Below are 20,139 nucleotides of genomic sequence, written 5' to 3'. Positions count from 1 at the left end.
ATGGTAGCAGCTTAAATATTCCCTTTGAAAATCAAAAGGTGAATTTTTATTGGCTGTTGTAGGCTCCACCCACCTTCCAAAATCTTAATCTCAGTCACCCAATGACCAACTGTGCAACGTTTGAGAACCCTGCCATTAACGATGTAAGAATGGCTGCAGTTTATACTTTCCCAGTAAAAGTTGTTTTTGGTCCGCCCACTTTTTGTAACCTTGACACACAGTCATTCAATGACCACGTTTGTGAGCTTTCAGGTTCCTGGTATCAAAAATGTGTGAATGGAAGCAGTTTATCCACCAAGGAAATCTGATTGGCTGGATGTGGCCCCGCCCCTTTAGTGAATTTGGACCCCAGTCACCCAATGTTGACTGTAGAAAGTTTGAAGCCTCTGCCATTAACAGTGTAAGAAGAGCAGCAGTTTAAATGTTCCCCTTTAAAATCAATAGGTGAATTTTGATTGGCTGTTGTAGGCTCCACCCACTTAATCTTGAATCTTAATTGCATTCACCCAGTGACCAACTGTGGCAAGTTTGAGAACCCTGCGATTAACAGTCTTAAGAATGGCTGCAGTTTACATTTTCCCATTTAAAATGAATAGCTGAAATTTGATTGGCTGTTTTATGCTCCGCCCACTTTTCCTGGATTTGTAAGCTCGGTCACCAAGTGACCACCTGTGCCAAGTGTGGGGACTCTGGCTTGATTACTGTGAGAATGGCAGCCTTTTACATTGTTTCCATTGACTTGAATGGATGAAATCTGATTTGCTGTTTGTAGCTCTGTGCAGGGGGGCCGCGAGACCCCCAGAACCTATCATCCTAGGTAGTAAGGGATCCGCATACCAAGTTTCGTTCAAATCGGTCAAACCGTTTGAGTGATCGCGGCACATACACACATACACATACATACATACACATACATACATCCGATTTGAGCCAACCCCTTCACACTTCCTAAAGATGACATCCCCTCTCTCCATTTTATAAACATAGAATAACAGAAAAATAGCCCCCATGTCTACATATACAATTATATATACAGATCACAGGATCAAACAACTCATCTCTTTATCTCTTTTTATATTAAGTATGTAGATCAAACAAACAGACTCTCCCCCCCTCTATGGACTAGTGCACACCGGAGCGGCTCCGCTGCGGTTTGCGATCCGCTTGCGGGTGCGGATCCGCTAGGGTAATGTATTTCAATGGGCTGGTGCACACCAGAGCGGGAGGCGTTTTGCTGAAACGCATACTCCCGGGCTGCTGCAGATTTTGGATTGCGGATGCGTTTCTGCCTCAATGTTAAGTATAGGAAAACCGCAAACCGCTCTGAAAAACGGCACTTCAGAGCGGTTTGCCAGGCGTGTTTTGTTACAGTAGCTGTTCAGTAACAGCTTTACTGTAACAATACATGAAATCTACTACACCAAAACCGCTACACAAAACCGCAAAACGCTAGCTGAAACGCTGCAGAAAAAGAAGAAAAAGCGTTTCAAAATCTGCTAGCATTTTGCGGATCTGCTAGCGGTTTTTGGTGTGCACTAGGCCTATGTGTCTGTTTCACTTTCAATAGATCTGTATACAGTATAGTGGTGACAAAGTTATCCTAGCAAGTAGATCTTCACTGAACCAGGAGGGGAGCAAAACTGACCCAAACCCTCAGAGGCCCAGTGCACACCAAAAACCGCTAGCAGATCCGCAAAATGCTAGCAGATTTTAAAACGCTTTTTTTTATTTTTCTGTAGCGTTTCAGCTAGCATTTTGCGGTTTTGTGTAGCGTTTTTGGTGTAGTAGATTTCATGTATTGTTACAGTAAGGCTCCCTGCACACTGCAAATCCGTTTTCCGATTCCGTTTCCGATTCCGATTCCGTTTCCGATTTTCCTTGAATACATTCAACAGAAAAACGGATCAAAAAACGCAGCATGCAGTTAAGATTAAAAATCTGAATCGGAATCGGATGTAAAAACAGATTAAAAAGCGGAATCGGAATCTGAAATGCATGCAGTGTGCAAGAGGCCTACAGCTGTTGCTGAACAGCTACTGTAACAAAAAACGCCTGGCAAACCGCTCTGAAGTGTTTGCGTTTTTCCTATACTTAACATTGAGGCAGAAACGCATCCGCAATCCAAAATCTGCAGCAGCCTGGGAGTATGCGTTTCTGCAAAACGCCTCCCACTCTGGTGTGCATCAGCCCATTGAAATACATTACCCTAGCGGATCCGCACCCGCAAGCGGATCGCAAACCACAGCAGAACCGCTCTGGTGTGCACTAGGCCTCAGTGCTGTTTAACCAGCTGTAAACAACCAGAAGCTGCTGGCTTTGACTAAACTAAGTGCTCAGTCAAACTGGTAACAGCACAGTCGCATGGTTAAAGTAATATGTGACAGTGGTGACAGAAGCTGGCATAATGACCAGCAAAGTGACATGGTGAGAGTTCTCAGTGACAGCAGCTGGCATAATGACCAGCAAAGTGACATGGTGAGAGTTCTCAGTGACAGCAGCTGGCATAATGACCAGCACAGTGACATGGTGAGAGTTCTCAGTGACAGCAGCTGGCATAATGACCAGCACAGTGACATGGTGAGAGTTCTCAGTGACACTGGTGACAGCAGCTGGCATAATGGCCAGCACAGTTACATGGCGAGAGTTCTCAGTGACAGCAGCTGGCATAATGACCAGCACAGTGACATGGTGAGTTCTCAGTGACACTGGTGACAGCAGCTGGCATAATGACCAGCACAGTTACATGGCGAGAGTTCTCAGTGACAGCAGCTGGCATAATGACCAGCACAGTGACATGGTGAGAGTTCTCAGTGACACTGGTGACAGCAGCTGGCATAAAGACCAGCACAGTGACACGCTGAGCGTACTTAGTGACAGCAGCTGGCACAGTGACATGGTGAGAGTACTCAGTGGCACTAGTGACAACCTGCAATAATAACCAGCACAGTGACATGCTGAGTACTCAGTGAAAGCAGCTGGCATAATGACCAGCACAGTGACATGCCGAGTACTCAGTGACACTAGTGACAACAGCTGGCAATAATGACCAGCACAGTGACATGTTGAGAGTACTCAGTGACACTAGTGACAGCAGCTGGCATAATGACCAGCACAGTGACATGGTGAGAGTACTCAGTGACACTAGTGACAACAGCTGGCAATAATGACCAGCACAGTGACATACTGAGAGTACTCAGTGACACTGGTGATAGCACAGTGACATGGTCACAGTACTCAGTGACACTGGTGACAGCACCGTGACATGGTCATAGTACTCAGTGACACTGGTGACAGCACAGTGACATGCTGAAAGTACTCAGTGACACTAGTGACAGCACAGTGACATGGTGATAGCACAGTGACATGCTGAGAGTACTCAGTGACACTGGTGACAGCACAGTGACATGGTCACAGCACTCAGTGACACTGGTGACAGCACAGTGACATGCTGAGAGTACTCAGTGACACTGGTGACAGCACAGTGACATGGTCACAGCACTCAGTGACACTGGTGACATGGTCACAGTACTCAGTAACACTGGTGACATGGTCACAGTACTCAGTAACACTGGTGACAGAATCTGACAGTGGCTGCAGCTCAGTGTCAGAATTCCGAGAATCCTCAGCCTTCTCCCGCCTCCCCCAGGTTAGTTCCGCACAGGTGACGAGACGCCCTGCATGTCTAAATCTCATTCTGTTTGCAGCACAACTCTCACCTGCAGGATACCGGCCACCCTGATGCAACTACAAGAAAGCGTGTGCGGAAGCGGAAACTGCAGCTGCGCCGCAGAACACACCCACGCACCAATCAGCGTCAGCCACTGCCAACACTACCGCAGCCGCTTCTCTGGGTGGGAAGGAAGGAGTGGAGCTGCGCCTGCGTAGAGCTGCAGCACAGCTTGGCCTGTGGAGCATGCGCAGTGAGTGTGAGGGAGGCGTGAAGCGGCAAAGTTTGGCTTGTGATGGTGGAGCTGCGCAGTGTGTGAGGAGGGGAGGGAGAGGGACTGTGTGTACTGTGGTTGACAAAAATATAAAGACGCTCTGATATGGCGTGAAGAGAGGAGGTGTTTTTATGAGCTGCATCTCATTTCTTCCTCAGAAACGGTCCTGCTTTAGCTTTTCCATTGTTATACAGCCAGTGGCGTAGCTGGAGATTATGGGTCCCCATAGCAAAACCTTCATGGGGCCCTCAGATGTAGGCATTCTAATGTTGGGAATACGCCATAAAGGGGCCCATACACTTAAAGAGACACTAAAGCGAGACTAAATCTCGCTTCAGCTCTCATATATAGCAGGCACGCAATCCCGCAGCTGCACAAGGGTCCCAGACCCCCCAACCCACCCCCCGCAAACCTTGGTCGCACTTCTTGCTTCCTGGAGGCAAGGGCTAACAGCTGCAGCCCTGCCTCCCAGCGCGTCTATTAGACGCGCATCGCCGCCTCTCCCCCGCCCCTCTCAGTGAAGGAAGACTGAGAGGCGGAGATACGCGCTGACAGACGCGCGTGGGGCAGGGCTGTGGTGGTTAGCCCTGCCCCAATGCGGAAGCGCTCCCCTGCATTACGGAGGAGATTTGGGGGGACAGGGACCCCCGTTAAGCCGCGGGATAGCGGCGTTTTAGCAGGGGCACCCGTGCCCCTGCTATATATGAGGTCTGAAGCGAGATCTATTCTCGCTTCAGACTCTCTTTAATGATTTTCCTGCCGATCTACAGCAAATTCGATCACTGTGATCTAATCTGTGAAATTGTTGCGCAAACACTGACTGAATTCGATCGTTCCTGTCGATCCGTCCATGCGCAAGATTTCGCTCGATCGTCGACGGGTCAGGAGTGCGTTGATAGCGGCGTTCGAAAGTCCGACCAATGCTAGCGCCGGCAATACATTACCTGCTCCGCTGGCGCATGTCCCCGCTGTCACTGCTGCTCCTCCGCTGGGTTCTAGCAGGCTTCACTTCTTCCTGTCCGGACAGGAAGTTTAAACAGTAGAGCGCCCTCGCCCTCTAGGTAATGTATAAATGCACTTGCAGGGGGGCACATTTATACACTGGGGCGGTGGCGGACTTGGTCGATTCCTGAAATATTTCTTGCTGAAATAGATCAGGATGTATGGGAAGCCGACAGATCTCTAATCAGATTCGATCAAAGAGAGATTTGTCTCTTGGTCGAAGCTGCTCATCATCGGAAGAAAAAAAAGAGGGACATGCCCATGCCACACCTCTAACCACGCCCCATCACACCCCTCACCATGCATATCACAATTCAGAATCAAAATATGTAGTGTTATTCAAACCAAACTTCTCCTCTATCATCATTAGTTTTATTTTATAATGACATTTGAAAGTAAGAAATTGATCAATTGATGGGAATAAAGTTTAGATTCAGTTAAATATATTTTTTTGGTTGGCACAGTTGAGAGCTAAGACCAGCCTGCCCTCACTGAGCTCGCTCTTCACCCCAGGGACTGCAAGCATTTTGAGGGATGTTGTGGAACAGTTTGAGGAGGAGATGATGGGGGCATGCAAGGAGGTGGAGGAGTTTGTTGTTGGCGCACAACAACCAAAATTTCATGAGGAGGAAGGGCCTGATGTTGGGGCAGAGGAGTTGGTTGAGGGCTCAGAGGAGATGTTTGGGGATGATGATGATGAGGTGGGGGACCGTCCCTATGTGCCACCACCACAGTTGGGTGAAGGCAGCTCGTCATCGGAGGAGAAGGCGTCTCTGGCACAGAGGCGTGGCAGCAGCATGGCGGCCAGCACAGGGCGTGAAAGGCAGGAGCCACAGCCTGCTGCTTCAGCCGCTACCACCACTCACACCAAAGCTCCTCAATCACAAAGAAAAAAACACAGCCCTCCAAAGGCAAAAAACCTCCCCAGCCCTCAAGCTTGAAGGGCAAGTTGAAATCCCCAGTCTGGCAGTACTTCACTGTGTGCGTTGACAAGACCCATGCCATTTGCCACAGTTGCGTTGCCAGCCTGAGCAGAGGTCGCGATCTGAACAAGTTGGGTACCTCGTGCCTGCAGACCCACTTGGAGACCAAACATTTTCAGGACTACAGTGAGTTTCTGAAGCTGAAGGACAGTGGCGCAGGCAGTGGTCAGAGCCAGACAGCCACTGCACAGACTTCAGCAGCATCAGCATCCCACCCTCCGGCTCATCCAGCATCAGCAGCAGGAGCACAGAAACTCACTACTCCCCCCCCCCCCCCCCCACCGGGCAGCCAGTCCTCAGTGGCCTCATCTGCTCCCTCCACAGTCACCTCCTCATCCTCCCGTGCAGGCTAACACCGCTAGGCCCTGCTCAGCGAGTCCTTTCCCGGTGTGACCAAGGTTCTGCCTCCCACCAACAGGCGCATCCGGGTGCTGAATGGGTTGCTTGCCCGGGCCATGTGCTCCCAGCTCCTGCCATACTCCTTTTGTGCAGGAGGGGAGTGGCATGAGAACGCTCCTACAGTACGGGATCCCAGAGTGGCAAATCCCAAGCCGCCACTACTTCTCCCGCACGGCGATTCCAGCACTGCACCGCTTTGCTATGGTGAATGTGGGCCGCTCGCTCGGTCACGCCGTGAGTGAGCGGATCCACGTCACCATGGATTCATGGAGCAGCTGTTTTGGGATAGACCGCTACCTGTCCTTAACGACCCACTGGGTCAGCCTAGTGGAATGCGCCAGCGAGGAAGCAGCAGGTCCATCCTCGTGCGCATCAGCGGCACCAGTTGTCCACTATGTGGTGCCACCATGCGGGGTAAGAGGAGAAGCAGCAGCTCCCGCCGCTAAGCGACCCCGCTTCAACAGCAGCGTGAAGGTCCGCCATTGCCAAGCGCTGCTGGAGATGAGAAGCCTGGGGAAGAACAGTTTGACAGCAGCCAACGTGCTCTGCTACCTGAGGGAGCAGGAGAAGACGTGGCTGACCCCCAGAGGCCTCAGAGTCAGATTGGTGGTGTCCGACAATGTGGCCAACCTGCAGGCTGCCATCACCAGGGGACACTTGACCCACGTCCCCTGCTTGGCCCACGTCCCGAACCTGGTGGTGCAGAATTTCCTGCGCACCTACCAGGGGATGGACAATCTGTTGGAAGCGGCTTGGAAAATTGTGCGCAGTTTCTGCCGCTCAGCTGCTGCCGCAGCAAACCTGGCTGACATGCAGCAGCACTAGGGCCTGCCACGACACCGCCTTGTCATCGATGTGCCAACTCGCTGGAATTCCACCCTGGCGATGTTGGAGCGGCTGGTTGATCAGAGGAGGGCTGTCAACCGCCACATCGTTGAGGGCACTCTTGCTGGCACCACCAAACTCCAGCTCCTCTCCAACGCACAGTGGGGGCAGATGCAGCAGGTTTGCTTGGTGTTGGCTCCCTTCCTGCAGGGAACCAACCTGGTCAGCGAGGAACAGGCATCCCTCTGCCAGTGGGTGCCCATTGTTTGTCTGCTGGGGCCTGGGTGATCTACTGGATGTGGGAGAGGAGGCCCTGATCCAGCTGGAACAGCAGCCACCTGCGCAGTCCACTTCTGTGCAGAATTTTGAGTTGTTGTGGGAGGAGGAGGAGTTGGAGGTCCTGGACGTTGCTGTTGAGGGGGAACAGCGGAGCGCTGCTGCAGTGGTGCAAGGGTGGAGAGAGGAGGAAGAGGCTCAGGGGCCAGAGGAGGAGAACAGCGAACTTGAGGCCACTGACCCTGATGTCTCTGCTGGACGGACCACCCTGTTCCCCATGGCAGTGCACATGCTGCGGTGCCTGCGCACAGACCCCAGGGTGAAGCAGATGCAAGCTCGGGAGGACACCTGCATCAGCATGATCCTGGACCCACGGCTGAAGGGGAAGGTGGGTCAGTGCCTGCCTGCTGGAGACACTGAGCAGCGAACAAGGGAGTTGCAGCAGATCCTTGTTTGAAGTAAATTCTGAGGTGTCTGGGTTGAAAACTGTGCTGTCCCAGTTGTGTATTGGACACAATTTGGGCTTCACGACTGCTGTCCGGAACCTCCTGCCGTATGGTGTTTATTTTTACAGCCGTGGTACCAACGCTAGGTACCATGGCCCGTTACATTGCCTGCTGCCAAACGTCACTCCTCCTCCTGCTGCTGCTGTATTTAACCTCCTGCTGTCTGTGTTCCCACCGCCAGGGTCCACAGAATTATGCGCTGCTGCCATGCGCCACTAGCTATTACGCCACTACAATAGCTACATTTTTGGGTAAAAAAAAAATTCTGAGGTGTCTGGGTTGAAAATTGTGCTGTCCCAGTTGTGTATTGGACACAATGTGGGCTTCACGACTGCTGTCTGCAACCTCCTGCTGTTGGTGTTTATTTACAGCCTAGGTGCTGGTTAGGTGCCATGGCCCGTTACATTGCCTGCTGCCACACGTCACTCCTCCTGCTGCTGCTGTATTTAACCTCCTGCTGTCTGTGTTCCCACCGCCAGGGTCCACAGAATTATGCGTTGCTGCCATGCGCCACTAGCTATTATGCCACTACAATAGCTACATTTTGTTGTAACATTGTGGGACATTTTGGGACATTGATCCTTTTGCACTGGGAACTTGTGTTTGTCTTAGGTGCGTGCCCCCACTGTGATCCCGCAGTACATGTTCATCTATAGTGTCAAATTTGTGTGTTTTTAGTTATTATATGTATATTACTAAGATATTGCACTAGCCAAATCATTCATTTCAATGATGATTGAGTACCTTCTTAAAATTAAGTATTCATGCAAAATATTTTACCATGCATGCTGTTTCTAGGAAATGAACGTATGTATTGAGGACTGCTAATTGTTGTTTTAGGCATTTTTATTGGCCTGAGGAAGCGGGCTGTGACCCCCGAAACACGTTGCCTGTGCTTAATAAATTGTATTTTATTTTATTTTTTAAAACAAATTTTTTTATTTTTCAGCACCACAATGTACAGGGATCATCATTACAAGCCCTGAACATCTATAATATATAACAGATATGCATTGCGGTTCGCATCTTTCATAGTAAACAAGTAGATGTTCAGAACCGAGAATAGTACAGGATACATAAATCCCCATGCTACCCACCCTACCCCCCCCCCCCCAACCCCCTCCCCTCTGTCATCTCTGGGTAGAACCACCATGAGTTAGTGATCAAGATATATCAAGTCGACCCAACAAACCCTGCATCTTCTCCAGAAGGTACCACTTGGTATAGGTGAAGTGTTCCATCAATTCCCTTATTTCCAAGTCTGAGTAAGATGACAGGATATAGAGCTTCCATTTTTTAAAGAAACTGCTGTTTTTTTTTGTCTTTGTGTATTATAGCCTCTAGCTTGTCCTGATAAAATAGATGGTTTAGTTCCTCTTTAACATCCCAAACCCTGGGTGCACTGGGGTATATCCATTTATTAAAGATCACCTTGCGTGCTGCAATAATTATGAGGTGAGCTAGTTTGCTTGGGCCAGGTGAGAGCTGATTGCCTGTGTCTGTGGTTTGGGAGCTAGATTCAAGATAATTGAATAAGAGTAAAAGCGGTAACATTTCTAAATTGGTTTTACACACTAGTTTAATGAAAGCAAGTACTTCTTTCCAGTGTATTCTATTTTTAAAAGGTTTTATATACACCAGGGCGCCTCTTTCCCCAATTGTGCTTGTCAGTCTTGTTCACTTGTCAGTTGCAGTAAGTGTCCCACTCTGTCGGTGCTGTCTGCAATTTTCCTGGACCTGCGTATGCGATTCCCATATAGCCTATGGTTGGAAAGCATCTGCCCCTGGGCTCCAGCCAGACCACAACAAGCCATCAGAGCAGAAACTACACTGTCCAGCTGCAAGTGGGAACCCAGCGTCAGTGTGTTAGACCCATAGGAATGTGGCTGCGATGTAATGATATTGTGTGTTGCGATGGATCGTGTTGCACATAGTGCAAGGGGGCGGGGCATTACAAATAGAAAAGTATTAAGTTGGTTTCTCACTAGTACAAAGCAAGCTGTATGTATTCATATGAAACCCGACTACTTGCTGTTAATCCTTCCCTACCCAGACTCTTCAAATAAAATTGGTTAAAGACCATACGTTTTCCTTCAATAAGGATAGCTCTCCACTCATGCTATTATTAATTTTCACCTTACCTCACCCCTGGTTTAAATAAAATGGATATTCAAACCTGGCTGGGCCTCACCTGGAAATATTCAGTTGAAAGAGATTGTCTTGGAAAGGAAATGAATGTCCTTATAACAACTGAGAGCTAATTTCAGCCCTTACTGGCTAGACATCTGGCATCAACTGCAGCATTTTGTTAGCCCTTCCCTAAACCTTTTAGGAACTTCGGAGAACTAGCAGAATTTGAAAGTCTTTGCTGTGAGACTAGCCTTGCAAACCATCTCATATCTCTATTATACAGTACAATATTCTTAACCAAATGGGGACCGACGCAGTACGAATCTACATCCAGCAGGTGGTGCTGCCGCTCTGACTGGACGTAGATTAAATGTCCTCGTAAACGAAGCGTCTCGTCGCAATTGTGCGCACCCAAGAGGGGAGATTAAGCTGTCACATGACAGCTGACATCTCCCCTCAGTGATCAGGAGCCATTGCGATTGGCTTCTGATCACATGATCACTACGATTGCCAGTGGATCGTAGTGATCACTATTAGAGCAGCGGTGGTGGGAGGGGAAGAAGAGGATCGACTCACCTTCGTGACTTTCCCCGACGATCATCGCTCCCTCCGCTCTGGCCGGCATCTCTACTCGCTCTGACTCTCAGGTCCCGGCTTGATGATATCATCAAGCCGCGACCCGGAATTTAGAGTCAGTGCAAGCAGGAATGCCGGCCAGAGCGGAGGTGGCTAGAGCTGCTCATCGCAGGACCCAGGGAGACGAGTAAAGGCTACTGGCTGTGCTGGGGACACCTGGCTAAACTGGGGACACAAATGCCTGACTAACTATACTAGAGATCCAGCTGCCTAACACCCCCAAACACGCCCCCCAACCCTCCCCCCCCCCAAGGTATAATGCCCTGGTCCTTAACCACTTTGGTACCTTAAGGACCAGAGGCTGCTGATACAGTAAAACGACGTTTCCTGACGAATCGCCGCACAAATCCGCCACTCCTGCCAGTCACTCAGTTCTGTCCCCGCCGCAGGCTCCTCTCTCTGCCGTCTCTATGACGGCAAAGCACTGTGCGCTGGTCAGTGGCCGCTTTCATTGGCTCCTGACCCTGTCAAAGAATGTAAGCCAATGGGATTGGCTTACAGTGATGACAGGGCCAGGAGCCAATGAAAACGGCTCCTGACCAGCTCACAGAGCTCTGCCATCATAGAGAAGGCAGGGCAAGCTAATTGCAGCGGGGACAGAGCGTCAAGATCGGCGGTAACAGCGGGGACGCAAAATTGAATGCGACGTAAAGTGTACGTCCGGTCAGGGACTTAGCACCACCTGCTGGGCGTAGATTCATACTGCGTCGGTCCGGAATTAGGATCCGAGATAAACTTATACTTATTGCATAATTGTGTTCCTTTCATATATTTTATAGGGCATTCCTCAAATACTTTTTTTGTTTTGTTTTAATACTCCAATTCCCTATAAACTAAACAAGCCTCGCCCACAGCTTTTCACAGTGCCTTGGCGCTGTAGCAAGGGCTTATGGGAGTTCAATCTGGGCAGGAGGAGGTTACTAGCCATTGATTTCAGAGGCAGAAGGGAGGAAGGAGGAGGAGACGGGACTGACTTTACACACAGGCAAGCTGATAGCATCTCCAGCCCTCAGCCTGTGAGACAGAACATGGCTGGCTCATTGTATCACAGGAATAAATAATCATAAACTTTTGAAGCTGTTTGCAGCTAGATATGCTGTGTAAACTATCTAAACTTTAGATAAAATATATATATATAGACAAGTTACTTGTTATAGTCAGCTTTTCATCTCGTATCCGCTTTATGGGGGGGGTTTAGGCTGCCGGACCTTCTCAAGTATCTACAGGAATATACAGGTAAAATAAGTACACAACCCTGAAACAAAAATGAAAATTGAAGGTTACAGCACTCACACACTCATCAAATATCAGTAGGCTATAAGAACAGAACCACTTCTTTTCTTCATGGCTTTTCCCAAGTTTTTTTTAATCAGTGTTAGATAGGGTCTGATGCACTAAACTGGCAAAGTTACCATGCCAGGGAGCTGACAACAATTTTACCGTTACAAACGCAGGAGCAGCATCGGCAACCCTTAGTACTACGCGCATTGCCGTGTTAATGAGCTGCGTAATACATCTTAAAATAGCCAGGTGTGAGTTACCGTAGTGATGCAAGTGGTGGTGAGGGTTAGAGGCTGATGCTCCCCCTTCACTTGTAATGGTAAAATTGCTGTGCGTTCCCTGCAGTTAATGCATCAGGCCCATAGTTCCGTAATGATCAAGGTTGAAAAAAATGTGTCCATCAAGTTCAACCTTTTCAGCCTCACTGCACCTCAGTCCAGGGGAAGCCACAAGAGCAGAAACTCTCTAACTGGATCAAGGAGGCATATACACTACATTTTAGTAGAGTTGTAGTGCACAGGGAGAGCTAGGTAATTTTACTTTTAATTATACTAAAAAGGTAACAGTTTTTTGTGCAATTAGTGTGACCTGTGTGAGTCTGCATACAGGCATGTGGTGGGACAGCTTTCCTCCTGGTGCAGCAGCAACAACTTGGAACTAAATGCTCTCAAAACCATGGAGATGATAATAGACTTTAGGAGATCTCCTCCCCAGCACATCCCCTTAACCATAAATGGATCCACAATAACCCAGGTAGAGTCATTCAAGTTTCTTGGGTCCACGATCTCACACAACCTAAAATGGGATAACAATACAGCCACTATTGTCAAGAAACCGCAACAGAGGATGTACCATTTATGGCAGCTGAAAAAGTTTGGCCTACCTCAAAATTTAATGGTGCAGTTCTACACTGCAATTATCGAATCCACCATAACATCATCTATGACTGTATGGTTCAGCTCCTGCTCAGCATTAGAAAAGGGGAGGCTGCAGCTCATCATCCGAACAGCGGAAAAGATAATTGGCTGTAGTTTACCTTCCCTGCAGGATCTTTACGCTAGCAGGTGCAGAAAGAGAGCAACCAAAATTGCCTCTGACCCCTCTCACCCAGCTCACTCCATCTTCCAGCGCATGCCTTCAGGAGTAAGATTCCAGTCAATCGCTACCAATACCTCCAGACACAGGAACAGCTTTTTTTTTCAAGCGGTAGCCATACTTAAAGGGAACCTCCACTGAGAGTGATATGGATGTTTCCTGTTAAACAATACCAGTTGCCTGGCAGTCCTGCTGATCTCTGTGGCTGCAATAGTGGCTGAATCACACCCTGAAACAAGCATGCAGCTAATCCAGTCTGACTTCAGTCAGAGCACCTGATCTGCATGCTTGTTCAGGGGCTGTGGCTAAAAGTATTAGAGACACAGGATCAGTAGACGATTCAGGCAACTGGTATTATTTTAAAAGGAAAAATCCATATCCTTCTCAGTTTAGGTTCCCTTTAATGCTGAACCACGTTAGAGCTGCTAGGACTTGATAGTAATCAGCACAGAACTGTAAATGAACAATTCTCACATTGCTTACTGCCACTATGCTTGCATAAATGTCCTTGACTTGTAATATACACACTGTGTGTCCTTGACTTGTATTGTTTTTGTTTGGGTTTGTTAAGCAACTGCCAAGACAAATTCCTTGTAGGTGCAAACTTACTTGGCGAAATAAAATTGATTCTGATTCTGAACTTTGTTAGAATAATGCACGCTATCCTACACTTATGTTTTCTAGGTAACGCAGGTTGCACTAATTGCGCAATGCACGCTACCTTGTCAGTGTGATTAACGGTAAAGCTGCCATGCGCTCTATATGCCCCATGGTGTCCTTTTCCCACACCTAACAGTCATTGCTGTGGATGGCCTTCAAGGTAAGGAAAACATCTCATTCTTTTTACATGCAAGTGTAGGCGGTCTCCAGTGGCGTAGCTAAGGAGTTGTGGGCCCTGATGCAGGTTTTACATGGGGCCCCCCAAGCACTCTATACATAACAATTGATACGTCACACCAATACCTGCCAATGGCAACTACAGTGTCAGAGGTGCAAGAAGGGGGTGGGGAACAGTTTGTTAGTGATTACCACTATACAAAGTATCTATAGAAGTGATTATTATGAGCACAGGACCAATAGAGAGCTAATACTGTAGTTGAGGGAGGGCCCTCCGGGGCCCCTCTAGCCCAAGGGCCCCGATGCGGTCGCTACCTCTGCAACCCCTATTGCTACGCCCCTGGCGGTCTCCTACTTACAAATAGGTTTTGGTCCGGAAGATGGTTTGTAAGTTGAATTGAAAATTGAGTTCTGTGTTATACATTGAGCAATGTGGATAAAGGAGTTACTTTTGGACAATGATGGATTTGGACAAACAGTATAGACAATATTTTTGGTTGTTTTCAATGTGCTTTTAATTTGTTTCAGACTACTTACAGCTTATAATATGCTGTAACATGTAACAACAAAAATAAGTAATAAAAATAGGTAATGTATATTTTGTATATGTAGACAAGTTAGTTGAAAAATTGTAACTCGACTCGTTTGTAAGTAGGGGACAGTCTGTATTGACTTTGCCAACTACTTCCAATGGTACGATATTCCACATCTGAACCATTTTTACTGTGAAGAACCTCTTTCTAAATGGGTGGTAAAATCTCCTTTCCTCCATGCTCGGTTCAAGTCTTCCTGTCCTTTGTACAGACTTAGAGATAAAAAGCTAATTTGCCAAGGATTCATATTACCCTTGGATGTATTCATAGATGTTAATTAGATCACCTCTTTCACAAGCTTAATAAGCCCAAGTTTGTGTAACCTTTCTTGGTAAGTGAGAAATATCACGGGATGCTGAGAACTTGAAACACATCTATGTATGTGGTGGGGATGTCCCAGGACAGCTAAATATTGTGAACTTTTCACTACAATCTCCTCAAATGTACCGAGAGGAACTGTAGAGAGTAATTACTGGATGCTTCTGTTCTACTAAAATCTCTTTACCACCATATAAAAATCCATTCATTTATGCATTTAAGAGTAATATTCTTGCTTTTTGTACATCCATCGTAACCCCATCTACCAAACAATGGGCAATCAAATCAACATATGAAATTCGAGGAAATCTCATATACAAAAAGACAACTTTGAAAAACAATGAACGCTGTGGATTGATTTCCAGACACTTCAAGCTAAACTTGCTCTATATAAAGCTTCGCACACACACTTGACTTAAGTCGGCCGAGGCGGCCAATAACAACCGGCTCACCCGACAATAAGGCGTGTGTATAGCACTCGACACCCATCCTGCAAGCAATCCGCCAGATGGATCTACCCAACTCCAGTGATGCCAATCCCATTGTTCGCAACACTCCCCTGCCCGCTCTGTGATGTCATAATTGTGCTGCTCATCCTCCCTCCGTTGTCATCTCCCCGCATAGCATCACAGCGCGTTGTAAGCTACACAGCTGACATGCGTGTGTTCAGCTCGGCCCAGTGATGTGGCCCAAGGGGATTAGCTACTGATCCTTGATGGGCAAAACATCAGTTGGGCATGTGTTCACACCTTAAAGAGAACTCGAGGTGGGTTCTAAGAATCCAAATAGCATACAGAAGCTGGGTCTGCATATAATACCCAGCCTCTGTTGCTATACTGTTCCCCCAGTCTCCCCCCTGCGCTCTGCAGCGTTTCGCCAGCCGGCTGTTTACATCTGAAGTGTCAGTCTCTGCTGCTCCCCCGCCTCCTTCATAGCGCCGCTCCCCGCCTGCGTCCCTTCCCTCCAATCAGCAGGGAGGGAAGGAACGCAGACAGGGAGCGGCGCTATGGAAGAGGCGGGGAAATGGCAGAGACTGACACTTCAGATGTAAACAGCCGGCTGGCGACACGCTGCAGAGCGCAGGGCGGAGACTGGGGCAAACAGTATAGCAACAGAGGCTGGGCATTCTATGCAGACCCAGCCTCTGTATGCTAATTGGATTCTTAGAACCCACCTCGGGTTTTCTTTAAAGAGAGTCTGAAGCGAGAATAAATCTCGCTTCAGACCTCATAGATAGCAGGGGCATGTGTGCCCCTGCTAAAACGCCGCTATCCCGCGGCTTAACGGGGGTCCCTTCACCCCCAAATCCCCTCCGTACAGCGGGGGAGCGCTTCCGCATTGGGGCAGGGCTAACCGCCGCAGCCCTGCCCCACGCGCGTCTGTCAGACGCGTATCTCCGCCTCTCCCCCGCCCCTCTCAGTCTTCCTTCACTGAGAGGGGCGGGGGAGAGGCGGCGATGCGTGTCTGATAAACGCAACTAGAGGCAGGGCTGCAGCCGTTAGCCCTGCCTCCAGGAAACAAAAATTTCACGACCAAGTTTGCGACCAAGGTTTGCGGGGGTGGGTTCGGGGGCGAAGGGACCCCCGTTTAGCCGCGGGATAGCGGCGTTTTAGCAGGGGCACACATGCCCCTGCTAACTATGAGCTCTGAAGTGAGATTTATTCTCGCTTCAGAGTCTCTTTAACACATTCTGTGTATCTTTGGGAACAAGCTGATTCTCAGTCGTAAACACTACTTCTGAAATGCGTGTTGCACAACTAGCTCTTGTGTAGTGCATGATTCCCTTGCACGTTAACTAGTACGAGTTAAACCAATTGTGCAATGTGCATTATATCCCTCTTCCTCGGTGCTCTGGATCTTCCAGGTTTTTAGTGAATCCCTGCTGGCGGCGGCTGCACACACTCTTCTCCCTCATCCTTGTCACCTGGTAAGAACCTTATTTCACTATCTGTCTTGCTGCGCACTCTTCCTCCTACTTCGGTCGTCTCACCTGTTCACTGGTCCATTCACTATTTTCACCAGACATTTGACATCACTCTTTTTCACTGCGGTCTTGTGATTTCCTGGTCAATCACTGCTTTTTGTTTTCTTTGTATACTTCATATGGGCCTCTTTACTATTGACATGTCATGTGTGACGTTATGTTGGTCACTAGCATTGGCAGCACTTGCACTTTATTCTTACCATGGCTACAGGGGTTTCATTTCTGTTTGTGGAGTAATTTATTGCAGCTTTGATTAGGGGTTGAGTTATATACTATTTTGTATATAGTCATGCATATTATGGTTCACCCCTGCCTGACATGTGCTTTTAATGGTTTTTATGATTACCGTACTCTTGCCTATTTTGTATCAATGAAAACTTGTTATACATTTTGAATTAGTAGTTGTGGTGCTGTCTTTAGAGGGTCTGCATGTTCTTTCTTATTGCTGTACACAGTATTTATTGATCCCTTCTGCGCACTCCCCATTTATTGATTTATAATATCGTTTGGGTTTTTATAATAATATTTCTTCTATTTAGCTGATGGTGCTTACCCATTTTCTGAGTTCTCAAACTGTCTGTCGCAATGCATTGTACAAAGTGTGACAGGAGCCTTGGTGACTCTCAAGAAGTATAGACAGTTCTTCTCTATGGGGCTGAGTGACACAAAAACTGACATTTATTTTGCATTACTTCATAGAGCTGGTGGTAAAAGCCAGACTGATAAAAATGCATAACATTCAGAAGTTTATAAATAAATATGTATAAAAGTACAGCCCATAGACTGGCTTACACTAGTCATGTGCACAAGCAGAAGTATTACTCAGTGCTGGGCTCATTTCTGTTTCATCATTCTCTGTTTCATCATTCTGTTTCATCACTTAGAATAAACTTATGAGATAATGAATTGTATATGTAGTACAGATAATAAATAGAACATTAGTAGCAAAGAAAAAAAGAATCCCATATTTTTATTTTTTGTTATATAGCTCTATAAAATTGCTTCATACTATCACAATTGCCGTTTAGAAACCCCACCGCTATAAAACAGTGCTGAGCTAATGACCCTTTGAACTTTCCTTCAGTAAAACCTTATCTCAAGTTGTCTCTCACTGTTTCTTGGCTTTTTAAGCTGGTCAGAAAACAAGACTGAGTTTGACCAAGTTGGTCAAATTGCTCAGACAAGCTCTTTTAACCCTCCTAGCGGTATGGACAGAAATGTCCGTTCAAAAAAACATGCTGTGAACAGTATAAACATGCATACACATCAATACTCTCCTGCACTGTATACTAGACCCTTGATTGACACATTTTGGCAAGTTACAGGAAAAAAAAAGTTTTAAAAATAAATTTTATCACTGTTTGCACAGAAATCCTGGGGAAATTGAACGCTGGGAAGGTTAAGTTGTTCCTGTACTGGAAAACAATATGAGACTCTTTTCTTTGGTACTAATGTTCTATTTATTATCCATACTACACATGCTGTACAATTCATTATCTCATACATTTATTTTTGCTTCAGATACGCTTTAAATTGTGTGGAATGTCTATAATTTTGGAAGTTCAGGAAGGAGATCATGCATAGCCAGACCTTTTAGCTTGAATCGTGTCTATTCCGGTTAGCATGTCTTTGAATGAGGAGTACAGAGGTGTTATATGACTGTTTTTGCTGGAATTAATGAACGGTGTAACTGAAGGGACACTTTGCTTTAGGCTGTGTCATTTTGTTTTATCAAACTTGTTGCAAACAGACAACTTTCTTTTGCTAAGAGATTCTAAGAATTGTATTTTTCCTCAATTTCAGCAACTGCTTCGTGCAGAAAGATGGGAACCTGTTAATGTGCTGTTTATCAAATGGAGGGATCCATTCACCAGAATAGAGTTTTGTTGCCATGGATACAAAAATGTAAAACTTGAAGTTTCTGCTGAATGTAATTTCATAACTGGAAGCGAACCAAAATGGTCAATTTAAAAATATTAACTTGTAAATGAACGTTTAGTTTTGATAAATGTTAGCTAACAACAAAAGTTGTTTTTCATTTTAATCTAAATATCATTACTCTCTTATTAACTACTTCACCACTGAGGGGTTTTACCCCTTGAACACCAGAGCAATTTTCACCTTTCAGCGCTCCTTCCATTCATTTGTCTATAACTTTATCATTACTTATCACAATGAAATGAACTATATCTTGTTTTTTCCGCCACCAATTAGGCTTTCTTTAGGTGGGACATTATGCCAAGAATTATTTTATTCTAAATATGTTTTAATGGGAAAATAGGAAAAAATGTGGGGAAAAATTCATTATTTTTCAGTTTTCGGCCATTATAGTTTTTTAATTAATGCATGCTACTGTAATTAAAACCCATGAAATGTATTTGCCTATTTGTCCCGGTTATAAAACCGTTTAAATTATGTCCCTATCACAATGTTTGGCACCAATATTTTATTTGGAAATAAAGGTGCATTTTTTTCAGTTTTGCGTCCATCCCTAATTACAAGCCCATAGTTTATAAAGTAACAGTGTTGTACCCTCCTGACATAAATATTTAAAAAGTTCAGTCCCTAAGGTAACTATTTGTGTATTACAAAAAAAAAAAAATTTGTTGTGGGAGGTAGTGAGTTAATTTTTTTTTGTAAAACTAATGTATTTGTATGTGAAAAATTCTTTAGAGTGTAGTTTTACTATTTGGCCACAAGATGGCCTCAGTAACTTTTTGTTTATGCGACCTGCAATTGCGTCCGGAATTGCAGGAAGTGCTATGAGGCTGGGAAAGTTTTTTTCTCGTAGAAGCAGCGGATCATTGCAGGGCTTAGATCAACGAACGGGAATGTTTTTTCCCGTTCATTAATCTTCGAGTGAGCGGGCGGCGGCGTGCATTCGAGCGGGAGTGCGTGCATGAGCGAGCGGGAGCGCGGGCAACGGCGGGAGCGCGGGAAGTACGGCTTTCTCTGTCCCTGGTGGTAAAAGGATGGAAAAAGGGACGGAGAAATTTGTACGGCTGGGGGTAAAGTGGTTAACTTACACCTATATTAACATGAAATCACAGTACCGGTTCTATGGAAAGTTTTTGAAGTTAAAACCTTTATATAATATCTCCTTATGGGATTCATTCACAAAGTTTTTCTCTTGAATTGTCTCACTTATTTTAACTATGGTGGATTGATTCACAAAACTTATTTATTTTTCACCTTACCTGCAAGGAGATAATGCATGAGATAAATAAAGAGATTATTCATGAGATAAACAGGCAAGGGCCCATATGCGACCAATTTTTTCTCCTGACTTTTCTCCTAGGTGATATTTTCACACCTTGCCATAAAATGCCCTTT

At 46.5% G+C, this 20,139-nt stretch overlaps 2 protein-coding genes across 8 annotated transcripts in view; one reads left to right on the top strand and one right to left on the bottom strand.

Moving 5' to 3' along the window:
* Positions 1-3,845, bottom strand: part of IARS1 (isoleucyl-tRNA synthetase 1) — a 103,604-nt gene extending 99,759 nt beyond the window's left edge. The window contains exon 1 of the mRNA XM_068252860.1: positions 3,717-3,845. The gene's annotated coding sequence lies outside the window, so the exon portion shown is untranslated. The remainder of the gene's footprint in view (positions 1-3,716) is intronic.
* LOC137532412 (galectin-1-like) overlaps positions 3,819-20,139 on the top strand; it is a 164,052-nt gene continuing 147,731 nt past the window's right edge. For 3 of the 7 annotated variants that reach the window (XR_011023918.1, XR_011023920.1, XM_068252881.1), the window contains exons 1-2: positions 3,904-3,982; positions 13,759-13,894. Coding sequence is in view for 4 of the 7 variants with exons in the window: in XM_068252881.1 (XP_068108982.1) it covers positions 13,883-13,894 (12 nt within the window). In the remaining 3 variants the exon portion in view is untranslated. Of the gene's footprint in view, positions 3,983-4,974; positions 5,003-8,525; positions 8,545-13,758; positions 13,895-18,609; positions 18,834-20,139 lie in introns of those variants that run through there. The other 4 variants (XR_011023919.1, XM_068252882.1, XM_068252883.1 and 1 more) reach the window with 4 other exon arrangements.

Source organism: Hyperolius riggenbachi, chromosome 9 (genome assembly GCF_040937935.1).
Source record: "Hyperolius riggenbachi isolate aHypRig1 chromosome 9, aHypRig1.pri, whole genome shotgun sequence".
In the NCBI taxonomy this organism is placed as follows: domain Eukaryota; kingdom Metazoa; phylum Chordata; class Amphibia; order Anura; family Hyperoliidae; genus Hyperolius; species Hyperolius riggenbachi.
The sequence above is the reverse complement of the archived record's forward strand: the minus strand, read 5'-3'. Positions and strand labels throughout refer to the sequence as shown.